This window comes from Oncorhynchus mykiss, chromosome 29 (genome assembly GCF_057628025.1).
Source record: "Oncorhynchus mykiss isolate SJ-2025 chromosome 29, ASM5762802v1, whole genome shotgun sequence".
Taxonomy (NCBI): Eukaryota; Metazoa; Chordata; class Actinopteri; order Salmoniformes; family Salmonidae; genus Oncorhynchus; species Oncorhynchus mykiss.
The window spans coordinates 246,806-263,316 of NC_143050.1; the positions used below are offsets into that span (position 1 = coordinate 246,806).

The 16,511-nt window shown below is 45.7% G+C and overlaps 1 protein-coding gene across 1 annotated transcript in view; it reads left to right on the top strand.

The window, feature by feature from the left end:
* The window catches only part of LOC110510299 (V-set and immunoglobulin domain-containing protein 10-like 2), a 138,935-nt gene that overhangs the window by 68,579 nt on the left and 53,845 nt on the right, over positions 1–16,511 (top strand). The window contains exons 9-10 of the mRNA XM_090226222.1: positions 8,017–8,097; positions 8,175–8,354. Coding sequence (XP_090082348.1) covers positions 8,017–8,097; positions 8,175–8,354 — 261 coding nt within the window. The remainder of the gene's footprint in view (positions 1–8,016; positions 8,098–8,174; positions 8,355–16,511) is intronic.

Consider the following 16,511-nt stretch of genomic DNA (forward strand, 5'->3'; position numbering starts at 1 on the left):
ACTAGCCAGGGATGGCCCAAAACAACAGGTGTAAAAGGTGAACGAAAAATCAAAAAAGAAATGGTTTCGCTATGATTACCAGAAACAGTGAGGGTTAAAGGTAGCGTCTCACGCTGAATCCTGGGGAGAGGACTACCATCCAGGGCGAACAAGGCCGTGGGCTCCTTTAACTGTCTGAGAGGAATGTCATGTTCCCGAGCCCAGGTCTCGTCCATAAAACAGCCCTCCGCCCCAGAGTCTATTAAGGCACTGCAGGAAGCTGACGAACCGGTCCAGCGTAGATGGACCGACAAGGTAGTGCAGGATCTTGAAGGAGAGACAGGAGTAGTAGCGCTCACCAGTAGCCCTCCGCTTACTGACGAGCTCTGGCCTTTTAATGGACATGAAGTGACAAAATGACCAGCGGAACCGCAATAGAGACAGAGGCGGTTGGTGATTCTCCGTTCCCTCTCCTTAGTCGAGATGCGGATACCTCCCAGCTGCATGGGCTCAGCACCCGAGCCGGCAGAGGAAGATGGTAGTGATGCGGAGAGGGGGGCAACGGAGAGCGCAAGCTCCTTTCCACGAGCTCGGTGACGAAGATCAACCCGTCGCTCAATGCGAATAGCGAGTTCAATCAAGGAATCCACGCTGGAAGGAACCTCCCGGGAGAGAATCTCATCCTTTACCTCTGCGCGGAGACCCTCCAGAAGACGAGCGAGCAAGGCCGGCTCGTTCCAGCCACTGGAGACAGCAAGAGTGCGAAACTCAATAGAGTAGTCTGTTATGGATCGATTGCCTTGATATAGGGAAGACAGGGCCCTGGAAGCCTCCTCCCCAAAAACAGATCGATCAAAAACCCGTATCATCTCCTCCTTAAAGTCCTGATACTGGTTAGTACACTCAGCCCTTGCCTCCCAGATTGCCGTGCCCCACTCACGAGCCCGTCCAATAAGGAGAGATATGACGTAGGCGACACGAGCAGTGCTCCTGGAGTAAGTGTTGGGCTGGAGAGAAAACACAATATCACACTGGGTGAGGAACGAGCGGCATTCAGTGGGCTCCCCAGAGTAACACGGCGGGTTATTGATTCTGGGCTCCGGAGATTCGAAAGCCCTGGAAGTGGCCGGTGGATCGAGGCGGAGATGGTGAACCTGTTCTGTGAGGTTGGAGACTTGGGTGGCCAGGGTCTCAACGGCATGTCGAGCAGCAGACACTTCCTGCTCGTGTCTGCCTAGCATCGCTCCCTGGATCCCGACGGCTGAGTGGAGAGGATCCGAAGTCGCTGGGTCCATTCTTGGTCGGATTCTTCTGTTACGGTGCGTGAATGAGGACCCAAAAGCGAATTAACTTAAACAGAGCTTCTTTAATTACCAAACATAGGTAGGCTCAGATGGACCGGCAGATTCCGACAGGACAAGACAAGGTTACAGCAAACATGACGACAGTCTGGTTCAGGCATGAAACACAACAAACAAGAATCCGACAAGGACAGGAACAAAAACAGAGAGAGATATAGGGACCTAATCAGAGGGAAAAAGGGAACAGGTGGGAAACGGGGTGAATGGGTAGTTAGGAGGAGACAAGGAACAGCTGGGGGGAAGCGGGGGAGAAAAGGTAACCTAAGACGACCAGCAGAGGGAGACAGGGTGAAAGGAAAGGACAGAGACAAGACACAACATGACAGTACATGACAGGTAAGGCCTAAAAAGTTGAAAGAATTACAATTAAAATAATTACTATTTAGCATTAATACTGGAGTGATAGACGTGCAGATGATGATGTGCAAGTAGCGATACTGGGATGCAAAAGAGCAAAAAATAATAATAATAACAGTATGGGATGAGGTAGTTAGTTGGTTGGATGGGCTATTTACAGATAAGCTGCAGTGATCGGTAAGCTGCTCTGACAGCTGATGCTTAAAGTTAGAGAGGGAGACATAAATCTCCAGCTTCAGTGATTTTTGCAATTCGTTCCAGTCATTGGCAGTAGAGAATTGGAAGGAAAGGTGGCAAAAAGATGTGTTGGCTTTGTGGATCACCAATGAAATACACCTGCTGGAGCGCGTGCTGCTGGTGGGTGTTGCTATGATGACCAGTGAGCTGAGATGAGGCGGAGCTTTACCTAGCAAAGACCTATAGATGACCTGGAGCCAGTGGGTTTGGCGACTAATATGTAGCGAGGGCCAGCCGACTAGAGTATACAGGTTACAGTGGTGGGCAGTAGATGGGGCTTTGGTGACAAAACAGATGGCACTGTGATAGACTACATCCAATTTTCTGAGTAGAGTGTTGGAGGCTATTTTGTAAATTACATCGCCGAAGTCAAGGATCAGTAGGATAATCAGTTTTACGAGGGTATGTTTGCCAGGTATGTTTACCTCCTAGCCGTCGAGTTAGCAACAGCAGCTGCAAACGCAGGTTAGGAAGGAACAGACAGAGTTTATCGTCTACCACACAACGTTGTTACTACAATGTATCCAATATACCAGCAGGGACATTCTTCAAAGGACAAAGGACTCGGTTTGGCAACACGGCATTCCATCTACCACAACCTACTGAAGCGCAACTCAGAGTAAATATTTATTGCATTTTCCTTTTCCAAATGGGCGGTAATTTAGAATGTATTTACGATAGCACAGCTTTGCCCTTTGTTCCTCAGTCTTCCTACTCTTTCACTCAAACCCAGCCCCTGTTCTTTTGTGTAACAAGCTGTCATATCTGTTCCACCCGCTAGGGACGTTTTCCTTTATGACGTCATTTTTAATCGAGGTATAATTCATTCTTTGTATGTGTAATTCTGTGTGATTAGTTAGGTATTTAGTAAATAAATAATTAAACACAATTTTGTATTGTTGATTCAACTTGTTAGCCAGGGTTCGTGCAGATAACCAAGAATGTACAACTTTCAGATGAGACTGAATTAAGGTGACGATTAATATTGACTGCTATAGATGTAAAATATTACTAGGTCTTTAAGAGTTTATTCGGAAGATAACAGCTCTATAAATATTATTTTGTGGTGCCCCGACTCTCTAGTTAATTACATTTACATGATTAGCTCAATCAGGTAATATTAATTATGGAGAAATTATTTTATAGAATAGCATGTCATATCACTTAATCCGGCATAGCCAAAGACACGACAGTAGCCCAAGAATTAGCTGGTAGACCTCTTCGGCTAGCCGGGAGATAGGCCTAGCTCGAGACTAGCTCAAGGCTAACTGGTGCTTGCTTTGGGACAGAGGCGTTAGCCAGGAGTAGCCACTCAGAATACAGCTAGCTAGCTGCAATGATCCGGTGTATAGGTCCAGAGCTTGAGGTAGGAATCCGGAGATGTGATAGAGAAAAAAGCAGTCTGATATGTCTGGGTTGATATCGCGCTGTGTGGGCTGGCAGGTATTGACCAAGCTGAGGCTGGCTGGTGTCCGAGTTAACTTTGAAGACCACTAGCAGTGGTTAACTGACTACTAGCTAGTAGCTAGTTAGCTGGCTAGCTTCTGATTGGGGTTCCGGTTCTAAATTATAATAATAGCAATAGACCTCTGGACCACATTGGGTGAGGCGGGTTGCATGAGAGTATATTCAGTCCGTAGATGGAAAGTGAGATTAAAATATGTACAAATATATAAGGAAAAAAAACGAGGAAACGGGACAAGACAAAACACACGTCCGACTGCTACGCCATCTTGGATTCAAGCAAGATGGCGCATGCCAAGACGCATGAAAGCTGTGATTCAAAATCAGGCTTATTCCACCAAATATTGATTTCTGAACTTTTACTAAGTTAAAACATTAGTAATTGTGTTGCTTAAAAATGAATATACACTTATTTTCTTTGCATTATTCAAGGTCTGACAACACTTTTTTGTTATTTTGACCAGTTGTCGTTTTCTGCAAATAAATGCTCTAAATGACAATATTTTAATTTGGAATTTGGGAGAAATGTTGTCAGTAGTTTATAGAATAAAACAAAAAAGTTAATTTTACCCAAACACATACCTATAAATAGCAAAACCATAGAAACGGATCGTTTTGCTGTGGTCTCTTAATTTTTTCCAGAGCTGGAAACAGCAACACCTCCCCCGTAGACATTCCTGTCTTTTCTATAGATGTAACATCCTTCTATTCTTACTGCAGTATAATCAAATGTGCTGTCTAAGTGAGTCTCAGAAATGGCTAATACATTAATATTATCTAAGATTAGCACATTACTAATCTCATGGACTCTGAGGCTATATATATTTATATGAGCTAACTTTAACTCTTTCCCGGGTAGCTTATCTAAAATTGAACTCATAATGATTTCTAATAATACAAAGAAGAAATGTATGTATTTTTGAGCAGATTATGTTCAGCATATGCCTTATCTGCTTTATCTATTTAAGCCCAGCTGTCAGAGCAGCTCACAGATTACTGCACCTGTACATAGCCCACCTATAATTTAGCCCAAACAACTACCTCTTTCCCTACTGTATTTATTGTATTTATTTATTTAGCTCCTTTGCACCCCATTATTTTTATTTCTACTTTGCACTTTATTCCACTGCAAATCTACTATTCCAGTGTTTTACTTGCTATATTGTATTACTTTGCCACCGTGGCCTTTATTTTGCCTTTACCTCCCTTATCTCACCTCATTTGCTCACATGGTATATAGACTTGTTTCTACTGTATTATTGACTGTATGTTTGTTTTACTCCATGTGTAACTCTGTGTCGTTGTATGTGTCGAACTGCTTTGCTTTATCTTGGCCAGGTAGCAAATGTAAATGAGAACTTGTTCTCAACTTGCCTACCTGGTTAAATAAAGGTGAAATAAATAAAAATACAGAAATAAAATAAAATCTGGTTTAGCTTGGCTGCCGTGCTATCCACTCTGGAAGGGGCATGATGTTGTAGGGTGGACCAGGTCTCTCTGGGAGGGGCTCAATATTGTAGGGTGGTGCTGGTCTCTCTGGATGGAGCCTGGTGGTGTAGGGTAGAGATGGTCTCTCTAGATGGGGCCTGGTGGTGCAGGGTGGTGCTGGTCTCTCTGGATGGGGCCTGGTGGTGTAGGGTGGTGCTGGTCTCTCTGGATGGGGCCTGGTAGTGCAGGGTGGTGCTGGTCACTCTGGATGGGGCCTGGTGGTGCAGGGTGGTGCTGGTCACTCTGGATGGGGCCTGGTAGTGCAGGGTGGTGCTGGTCACTCTGGATGGGGCCTGGTGGTGCAGGGTGGTGCTGGTCACTCTGGATGGGGCCTGGTGGTGTAGGGTGGTGCTGGTCTCTCTGGATGGGGCCTGGTGGTGTAGGGTGGTGCTGGTCTCTCTAGATGGGGCCTGGTGGTGCTGGGTGGTTCTGGTCTCTCTGTATGGGGCCTGGTGGTGCAGGGTGGTGCTGGTCTCTCTGGATGGGGCCTGGTGGTGTAGGGTGGTGCTGGTCTCTCTGGATTGGGCCTGGTGGTGCAGGGTGGTGCTGGTCACTCTGGATGGGGCCTGGTGGTGTAGGGTGGTGCTGGTCTCTCTGGGTGGGGCCTGGTGGTGCAAGGTGGTGCTGGTCTCTCTGGATGGAGACTGGTGGTGCAGGGTGGTCCTGGTCTCTCTGGATGGGGCCTGGTGGTGTAGGGTGGTGCTGGTCTCTCTCCAAGGGGCCGAGGGTGACCAAATGTCCTGGACTGTGCGAGACAGTCCTTCATTTTGGTCCTTTGTCCTTCAACCAAACAATCATGTCTTGCATTTCATCAACAAATTCAAACACCACTAATTTCATTAAAAAAAGGTTGATTTGTCCCGTATTTCAATCAGACATTGTCTCTTGCAGTCACGTTGTGCTTATGAAAATGTATCATAAGGATGTGGTAGCCTACCTCCTGGTGGTGTTAAACACTCAAATCGTTGTTCAAATCTGATATCTGAACAACGCAGCGCAATATGAGACATAGGCCAGTGTCATAGGCCGAGAGTCAACCAATCATATTTCTCAAATCCTTTCAGGCTGCAAAAAACACTCAAACTGGACAGTTTTATATCCATCTCTTCATTCAAAGACTCAATCATGGACACTCTTCCTGACAGTTGTGGCTACTTGGCGTGATATTTTGTTGTCTCTACCTTCTTGCCCTTTGTGCTGTTGTCTGTGCCCAATAATGTTTGTACCAAGAGAGAGGCCTGTAAAGATGAGATACTACTGCTACCATGTTGCTACCATGTTGTGCTGCTGCCATGTTGTGTTGCTGCCATGCTATGTTGTTGTATTAGGTCTCTCTTTATGTAGTGTTGTGGTGTCTCTCTTGTCGTGATGTGTGTTTTGTCCTATATTTTTTTAAATCCCAGTCTCCGTCTCCGCAGGAGGCCTTTTGCCTTTTGGTAAGCCGTCATTGTAAATAAGAATTTATTCTTAACTGACTTGCCTAGTTAAATAAAGGCTCTGATGAAGAGCTGCAAAAGTAAGTAAAATAGCCATATTGGAGTGAAAGACACAGGCCTCAGGTCATTTGGAGTGATAGACACAGGCCTCAGGTCATTTGGAGTGAAAGACACAGGCCTGAGGTCATTTGGAGTGAACGACACAGGCCTCAGGTCATTTGGAGTGATAGACACAGGCCTCAGGTCATTTGGAGTGAAAGACACATGCCTGAGGTCATTTGGAGTGAACGACACAGGCCTCAGGTCATTTGGAGTGAAAGACACAGGCCTAAGGTCATTTAGAGTGAAAGACACAGGCCTGAGGTCATTTCTTAAAACTTGTGAGGCTCTCCATGCTCATTAATTGCTCATTCAACATCGTTGCTTCTACTTCACTCAATCCCATTTTGAAAAGACTCCCATCCTAACTATTTTACATTCCCTGAGACCAACCAGAAATACTTCCTTGCCTAAATATTTAGAGATTGTTATTAAACAGCCACATGTGGTCTCTCGTTTCTGCATCAAGAGTAGACTACGCTACAATTGCTTGGTCGGTGCAGCACACAGCAGATTTCACAACACAGCATGCCCTCAGGCCCCTACTCTACCACTACCACATATCTACAGTACAAAATCCATGTGTATGTGTGTGTATAGCGCATATGTTACCGTGTGTGTGTGTGTGTGTGTGTGTGTGTGTGTGTGTGTGTGTGTGTGTGTGTGTGTGTGTGTACGCATGTGTGTGATAAAATAAAAATTAAACTGTTAAGTCATGATGTTTTTTATTGACATTTTGTTCATTTTGGAGTCAGATCATTTCAGTTGATAATTATATTATATACTAATTTCAGTTTCAGTATAGTTTTTTTTTCAAACGGGTTTATTAAAGGGATACTTCAGGATTTTGACAATGACTTCCCCTGAGTCGGATGAACTCATGGACACCATTTTTATGTCTCTGCATCCAGTATAAAGTAATGTAAGAGGTAGTTTATAAGCCAATGCTAACTAGCGTTAGCACAATGACTGGAAGTCTATGGTATCTACTAGCATGTTAGCAGTTACTATAGACTTACAGTCATTGAGCTAACGCTTGTTAGCAATTGCTCTAATGCTAGTTAGACTTCAAACTGCACAAAAAGACATACAAATGGTATCCATGAGTTAATCTGACTCTAGGGAAGTAGATAAAGGGCTTCACTGCCAAAATCCTGAAGCATCTCGTTTTATCTTATCTCAGTTTACTCAATAGTTTTTTCATGATTTATTTTAGTTTACTATAAAAACCTTGCGTCACACTGCACCGCACTTGCCTGTACATCACACACCGCTGAACATCACAAACCGCTGTACAACACTGGCCTGTACATCACACACACAGCTGCCCCTAATATATTTAAGCAATAAGGCACGAGGGGGTGTGGTATATGGCCAATATATCCAGGCACTCCACGTTGCGTTGTGCAAAGAACTGCCCTTAGCCGTGGTATATTGGCCATATACAACAAACCCCCTACTGGTTACCAAAGTAATTTGAGCAGTAAAAATACATGTTTTGTCATACTCGTGGTATACAGTATACCACGGCTGTCATCAATCAGTATTCAGGGCTAGAACCACCCAGTTATTAAATATATATATATCTCTCTCAGGGTCTCCTTATGGTGAGCCAGTGTGTTCTGCTTATGCCACCGGGATGAACCAGTACCTGCTGCTGTCCTGCTCCTGGGAAGGTAACCACAACAAAGTAACAGTCACAACAACCACCACAACAACAATACATATAATAATAATAATACTCTTCTTGTAGGTGGGTCTCCCAGGGCTGTGGTGTGGTGGGAGGTGCCTAAAGAAGAGGGGAGGGGCCAAGAAGTGGAGACTTCCAAGATCCTGGTACTTCGTTCTAACTCCACCCAGAATGGACAGGCCTACACCTGTTATGCCAAACACCCCCTGGACACACACACCAGGACCTGCAGCCTCAAACTGGGTAAGCACACTCATTGATAAGAGTAAAGAGTATTGGCTGAACACATTGATAAGAGTACAGAGCCCAGTGGTACGCCGCTGGGTTTAACTAACAGTTTAATAGACATGTACTGGGTTCAACTAACAGTCTAATAGACATGTACTGGGTTTAACTTCTTTGGGACTGGGGGGCAGTATTGAGTAGCTTGGATAAAAAGGTGCCCAGAATAAACTGCCTGCTACTCAGGCCTCTAAAAGCTAGAATATGCATGTAATTAGTAGATTTGGATAGAAAACACTCTGGAGTTTCTAAAACTGTTTGAATGATGTCTGTGAGTATAACATAACTCATTTGGCAGGCAAAAACCTGAGAAAAAAATCCAAACCGGGAGTGGGAAATCTGAGTTTTGTAGTTTTTCAAGTCATTGCCTATCGAATATACAGTGTCTATGGGGTTATATTGCACTTTCTAAGGCTTTCCACTAGATGTCAACAGTCTTTAGAACCTTGTTTGAGGCTTCTACTGTGAAGGAGGGGGGATTGAAAGCTGTTTGAGTCAGGGGTCTGGCAGAGTGCCATGAGCTCAGTCTCATGCTAGTTAGCTGCGTTCCATTGCATTTCTACAGAGAAAGGAATTCTCCGGTTGAAACATTATTGAACATTTATGATAAAAACATCCTAAAGATTGATTCTATACTTCGTTTGACATGTTTCTACGAACTATAATATGACTTTTCGTCTGAACTTTCACCTGGACTTGCCCATAAATCTTCAATAATGTTTGGATTTGTGTACTGAAAGCGTGAACAAAAAGGAGGTATTTGGACATAAATAATCGACTTTATCGAACAAAACAAAAATGTATTGTGGAACTGGGATTCCTGGGAGTGGATTCTGAGGAAGATCATCAAAGGTAAGTGAATATTTATGATGCTATTTCTGAATTCTGTTGACTCCACAACATGGTGGGTATCTGTATGGCTTGTTTTTGTGCCTGAGCGCCATACTCAGATTATTGCATGGTGTGCTTTTTACGTAAAGTTGTGTTTAAATCTGACACAGCGGTTGCATTAAGGAGAAGTGGATCTAAAATTCCATGCGTAACACTTGTATCTTTTAGGAATGTTTATTATGAGTATTTCTGTGAATTGATGTGGCTCTCTGCAAAATCACCGGATCTTTAAAATGGTGTAAAATACTTGTATGTTTGAGGAATTTTAATTATGAGATTTCTGTTATTTTGAATTTGGCGCCCTGCATTTTCACTGGCTGTTGGCGAGGTGGGACGCTACCATCCCAAATATCCCAGAGGGGCTAACTAACAGTTTAATTGACTTGAACAGTGGTTCTTCCTTTAAAAGGTGCGTCATACTGCAGCACAGCTTGCGGGCTGCCACAAAATTCTATGACATGGTTTTTAAGTGTTAGCCATTGTTGCCATTCATGGTAGTTAGTGATAGTTTTTCAACCAGAGGGCATCTTTGAGAAGCTAAGTTATTGACATGTCTTGGAGCTTTAGGCCTAAGAGTCAAAGGGTGCCTTGAATAGAACAGACTAGATTTTTAGAAATATAGCTTAATTCATTTGATAAATATTATGTTTTTTCTATTCCAAGAAAAAACTAAAATGCATATCTTACTGTAACCGATGTACTGTAAGCCTAAGGGTTTCCGTTAGGAAAATATGGCACTGTACAACGTGTTTCTATTCCAAGAAAACAAAAATGCATTTCTTACTGTAGCTGTGTTAGTGTAACTTACTTATTGGAATAAAGGCCTACTTAAATATACAGTACATCAATCAATCACACAGAATACAAGTAATCCATGTCTTTAAATATAGTCAAGCATTTTAATTATAAAATTAAATAACAAAGGGAGCCTTGATTAATTTTACAATCATGGCTAAAGCGATTTAATTAATGGTTTCAGTTAGGAAAATATGACGCTGTACAACAGGACCAGTAGGTCTAAACTACTAAGTGACTGCAAGTGAAGAGCAAAATAATCCTTACATATCCATATACAAATATGATTGATTTATCAAGACCAGTCCCCATGCTCTGTCATTCAGTGATATTTATTCCCTATTGTCCTGCTGATAGTTGAAATAAACATCTGTATTTTGAAAGAGTATTTTTATTATTATTTAATTAACGAATGCATAAATACTGTACAGTATATGCTTGATCTTGTTACGGTGCGTGAATGAGGACCCAAAAGTGAATTAACGTAAACAGAGCTTCTTTAATAACAAAACATACGTAGGCTCAGATGGACCGGCAGATTCCGACAGGACAGGACAAGGTTGCAGCAAACATGACGATAGTCTGGTTCAGGCATGAATAACACAAACAAGAATCCGACAAAGACAGAAACAAAAACAGAGAGAGATATAGAGGACTAATCAGAGGGAAAAAGGGAACAGGTGGGAAAAGGGGTGACGAGGTAGTTAGGAGGAGACAAGGAACAGCTGGGGGAAAGAGGGGGAGAAAAGGTAACCTAATAACGACCAGCAGAGGGAGACAGGGTGAAGGGAAAGGACAGAAACAAGACACAACATGACAATACATGACAGTACCCCCCCACTCACCGAGCGCCTCCTGGCGCACTCGAGGAGGAAACCTGGCGGCAACGGAGGAAATCATCGATCAGCGCACGGTCCAGCACGTCCCGAGAGGGAACCCAACTCCTCTCCTCAGGACCGTACCCCTCCCAATCTACTAGGTACTGATGACCACGGCCCCGAGGACGCATGTCCAAAATCCTACGGACCCTGTAGATGGGTGCGCCCTCGACAAGGATGGGGGGGGGGGGAAGACGAGCGGGGGCGCGAAGAACGGGCTTGACACAGGAGACATGGAAGACCGGGTGGACGCGACGAAGATATCGCGGAAGAAGAAGTCGAACAGCGACAGGATTAATGATCTGGGAAATACGGAACGGACCAATGAACCGCGGGGTCAACTTGCGAGAAGCGGTCTTAAGGGGAAGGTTCTGAGTGGAGAGCCAAACTCTCTGACCGCGACAATATCTAGGACTCTTAGTTCTACGCTTATTAGCAGCCCTCACAGTCTGCGCCCTATAACGGCAAAGTGCAGACCTGACCCTCTTCCAGGTGCGCTCGCAACGTTGGACAAAAGCCTGAGCAGAGGGGACGCTGGACTCGGCGAACTGAGATGAGAACAGCGGAGGCTGGTACCCGAGGCTACTCTGAAAAGGAGATAGCCCGGTCGCAGACGAAGGAAGTGAGTTGTGGGCGTATTCTGCCCAGGGGAGCTGTTCTGACCAAGACGCAGGGTTGCGAAAAGAAAGACTGCGTAAGATGCGACCAATAGTCTGATTGGCCCGTTCTGCTTGACCGTTAGACTGGGGGTGAAAGCCGGAAGAGAGACTGACGGAAGCCCCAATCAAACGGCAAAACTCCCTCCAAAATTGAGACGTGAATTGCGGACCTCTGTCCGAAACGACGTCTGACGGAAGGCCATGAATTCTGAAAACATTCTCGATGATGATTTGTGCCGTCTCTTTAGCAGAAGGAAGCTTAGCAAGGGGAATAAAATGAGCTGCCTTAGAGAACCTGTCGACAACCGTAAGAATAACAGTCTTCCCCGCTGACGAAGGCAGTCCGGTGACAAAATCTAAGGCGATGTGAGACCACGGTCGAGAGGGAATGGGAAGCGGCCTGAGACGGCCGGCAGGAGGGGAGTTACCGGACTTAGTCTGCGCGCAGACCGAACAAGCAGCCACGAAGCGACGCGTGTCATGCTCCCGGGTGGGCCACCAAAAACGCTGGCGAATGGAAGCAAGCGTACCCCGAACGCCAGGGTGGCCGGCTAACTTGGCAGAGTGAGCCCACTGAAGAACGGCCAGACGAGTAGGAACGGGAACGAAAAGAAGGTTCCTGGGACAAGCGCGCGGCGACGGAGTTTGAGTGAGTGCTTGCTTTACCTGCCTCTCAATTCCCCAGACAGTCAACCCGACAACACGCCCCTCAGGGAGAATCCCCTCGGGGTCAGTGGAGGCTACTGAAGAACTGAAGAGACGAGATAAAGCATCAGGCTTGGTGTTCTTAGAGCCCGGACGATAAGAAATCACGAACTCGAAACGAGCGAAAAACAGCGCCCAGCGCGCCTGACGCGCATTAAGTCGTTTGGCAGAACGGATGTACTCAAGGTTCCTATGGTCAGTCCAAACGACAAAAGGAACGGTCGCCCCCTCCAACCACTGTCGCCATTCGCCTAGGGCTAAGCGGATGGCGAGCAGTTCGCGGTTTCCCACATCATAGTTACGTTCCGACGGCGACAGGCGATGAGAAAAATACGCGCAAGGGTGGACCTTGTCGTCAGAGAGGGAGCGCTGAGAAAGAATGGCTCCCACGCCCACCTCTGACGCGTCAACCTCGACCACGAACTGTCTAGAGACGTCAGGTGTAACAAGGATAGGAGCGGATGTAAAACGATTCTTGAGGAGATCAAAAGCTCCCTGGGCGGAAACGGACCACTTAAAGCACGTCTTGACAGAAGTAAGGGCTGTGAGAGGAGCTGCCACCTGACCGAAATTACGGATGAAACGACGATAGAAGTTCGCGAAGCCGAGAAAGCGCTGCAGCTCGACGCGTGACTTAGGGACGGGCCAATCAATGACAGCCTGGACCTTAGCGGGATCCATCTTAATGCCTTCAGCGGAAATAACAGAACCGAGAAATGTGACGGAGGAGGCATGAAAAGTGCACTTCTCAGCCTTCACAAAAAGACAATTCTCTAAAAGGCGCTGGAGGACACGTCGAACGTGCTGAACATGAATCTGGAGTGACGGTGAAAAAATCAGGATATCGTCAAGGTAAATGAAAACAAAGATGTTCAGCATGTCTCTCAGGACATCATTGACTAATGCCTGAAAGACAGCTGGAGCGTTAGCGAGGCCGAAAGGAAGAACCCGGTATTCAAAGTGCCCTAACGGAGTGTTAAACGCCGTCTTTCACTCGTCCCCCTCCCTGATGCGCACGAGATGGTAAGCGTTACGAAGGTCCAACTTAGTGAAAAACCTGGCTCCCTGCAGGATCTCGAAGGCTGAAGACATAAGAGGAAGCGGATAACGATTCTTCACTGTTATGTCATTCAGCCCTCGATAATCTATGCAGGGGCGCAGGGACCCGTCCTTCTTCTTAACAAAAAAAAACCCCGCTCCGGCGGGAGAGGAGGAGGGGACTATGGTACCGGCGGCAAGAGCTACAGACAAATAATCTTCGAGAGCCTTACGTTCGGGAGCCGACAGAGAGTATAGTCTACCCCGGGGGGGAGTGGTTCCCGGAAGGAGATCAATACTACAATCATACGACCGGTGTGGAGGAAGAGAGGTGGCCCTGGACCGACTGAACACCGTGCGCAGATCGTGATATTCCTCCGGCACCCCTGTCAAATCACCAGGCTCCTCCTGTGAAGAAGAGACAGAGGAAACAGGAGGGATAGCAGACATTAAACATTTCACATGACAAGAGACGTTCCAGGAGAGGATAGAATTACTAGACCAATTAATAGAAGGATTATGACAAACTAGCCAGGGATGGCCCAAAACAACAGGTGTAAAAGGTGAACGAAAAATTTAAAAAGAAATGGTTTCGCTATGATTACCAGAGACAGTGAGGGTTAAAGGTAGCGTCTCACGCTGAATCCTGGGGAGAGGACTACCATCCAAGGCGAACAAGGCCGTGGGCTCCCTTAACTGTCTGAGAGGAATGTCATGTTCCCGAGCCCAGGTCTCGTCCATAAAACAGCCCTCCGCCCCAGAGTCTATTAAGGCACTGCAGGAAGCTGACGAACCGGTCCAGCGTAGATGGACCGACAAGGTAGTGCAGGATCTTGAAGGAGAGACAGGAGTAGTAGCGCTCACCAGTAGCCCTCCGCTTACTGATGAGCTCTGGCTTTTACTGGACATGAAGTGACAAAATGACCGGCGGAACCGCAATAGAGACAGAGGCGGTTGGTGATTCTCCGTTCCCTCTCTTTAGTCGAGATGCGGATACCTCCCAGCTGCATAGGCTCAGCACCCGAGCCGGCAGAGGAAGATGGTAGTGATGCGGAGAGGGGGGCAACGGAGAACGCAAGCTCCTTTCCACGAGCTCGGTGACGAAGATCAACCCGTCGCTCAATGCGAATAGCGAGTTCAATCAAGGAATCCACGCTGGAAGGAACCTCCCGGGAGAGAATCTCATCCTTTACCTCTGCGCGGAGACCCTCCAGAAAACGAGCGAGCAAAGCCGGCTCGTTCCAGCCACTGGAGGCAGCAAGAGTGCGAAACTCAATAGAGTAGTCTGTTATGGATCGATTACCTTGACATAGGGAAGACAGGGCCCTGGAAGCCTCCTCCCCAAAAACAGATCGATCAAAAACCCGTATCATCTCCTCCTTAAAGTCCTGATACTGGTTAGTACACTCAGCCCTTGCCTCCCAGATTGCCGTGCCCCACTCACGAGCCCGTCCAGTAAGGAGAGATATGACGTAGGCGATACGAGCAGTGCTCCTGGAGTAAGTGTTGGGCTGGAGAGAAAACACAATATCACACTGGGTGAGGAACGAGCGGCATTCAGTGGGCTCCCCAGAGTAACACGGCGGGTTATTGATTCTGGGCTCCGGAGATTCGAAAGCCCTGGAAGTGGCCGGTGGATCGAGGCGGAGATGGTGAACCTGTTCTGTGAGGTTGGAGACTTGGGTGGCCAGGGTCTCAACGGCATGTCGAGCAGCAGACAATTCCTGCTCGTGTCTGCCTAGCATCGCTCCCTGGATCTCGACGGCTGAGTGGAGAGGATCCGAAGTCGCTGGGTCCATTCTTGGTCGGATTCTTCTGTTACGGTGCGTGAATGAGGACCCAAAAGCGAATTAACGTAAACAGAGCTTCTTTAATAACAAAACATACGTAGGCTCAGATGGACCGGCAGATTCCGACAGGACAGGACAAGGTTGCAGCAAACATGACGATAGTCTGGTTCAGGCATGAATAACACAAACAAGAATCCGACAAAGACAGAAACAAAAACAGAGAGAGATATAGAGGACTAATCAGAGGGAAAAAGGGAACAGGTGGGAAAAGGGGTGACGAGGTAGTTAGGAGGAGACAAGGAACAGCTGGGGGAAAGAGGGGGAGAAAAGGTAACCTAATAACGACCAGCAGAGGGAGACAGGGTGAAGGGAAAGGACAGAAACAAGACACAACATGACAGATCTGACATTTTGCAGTTGCATGAGGTTTGGTGTTAAAAATGTAACATTTTAGAGTACATTGCAATTTGGGGGAGTTTTACACCTGGCAGAGCTATTAGACAATGTAAATAAATGGAGGTATGAAGAGTCTATTGTCCTTCTAATAGCCCATCATGGAAATGTTGTTTGTAGAATTTATTGCCTGATACGCTTTTGAAAACAAAATGCCTCCAGCTGTCCATCTCTACTGTAAATAAAAACACAGAATATCTAAGGGGCTTTTATATAATTATAATTTAGGGATAATAATAATTAAATGTAGTAATCATTGGATAACAGATTGGCTCTCGGAACTCATTAAGAGGCGTCTTCTATCTTCAATATAATCATTAATTCAGAAGGTTAAACCCATAGGTTTAAGGCCTGCTGTAGGTTATAATAAACTCAACATTGTGTGTCAATTCATAAACCATGTGCCATGGAGTCAGTACATTGAAAATCTCTTCCCAACTATTTTGCAATCTATATGGTACAGCTGTCAATTTTTGGGTTCTGAAATGAAACTGGTATATATTTTTATTTATCACAATTTTATTTGACCAATTTTGGTCCTTAATGCGGGGCCGACAGACAAGTTCCTTACATTTTCCCCCTTCCACTTGATAAAGGTTCCGATTGATAAAGTTATTTTTAAATATTATATATTTGAGTTTAATTACAAACTTTGTTGTGTTATTTGTTCTGTCTTTTCTGGTGGATTTAACCGAAATTGCGACCAACTTTTATAGCTTGTTAACTTAATAACCAAAAGTGAGCGGTTGTAATCTGAATGAAGGCAATTCTTGAACAGTGGGTGAGACATTCTTACTAATGTCAAGTGTAATTCCCCCATTGTATTTACCAAAGTTTTCTCTTAACTCCAGGACCACCGACAGTTTTTGTTGTTGTTGCCTGATGCATGACTAGTGCCAGAGAAGAGAT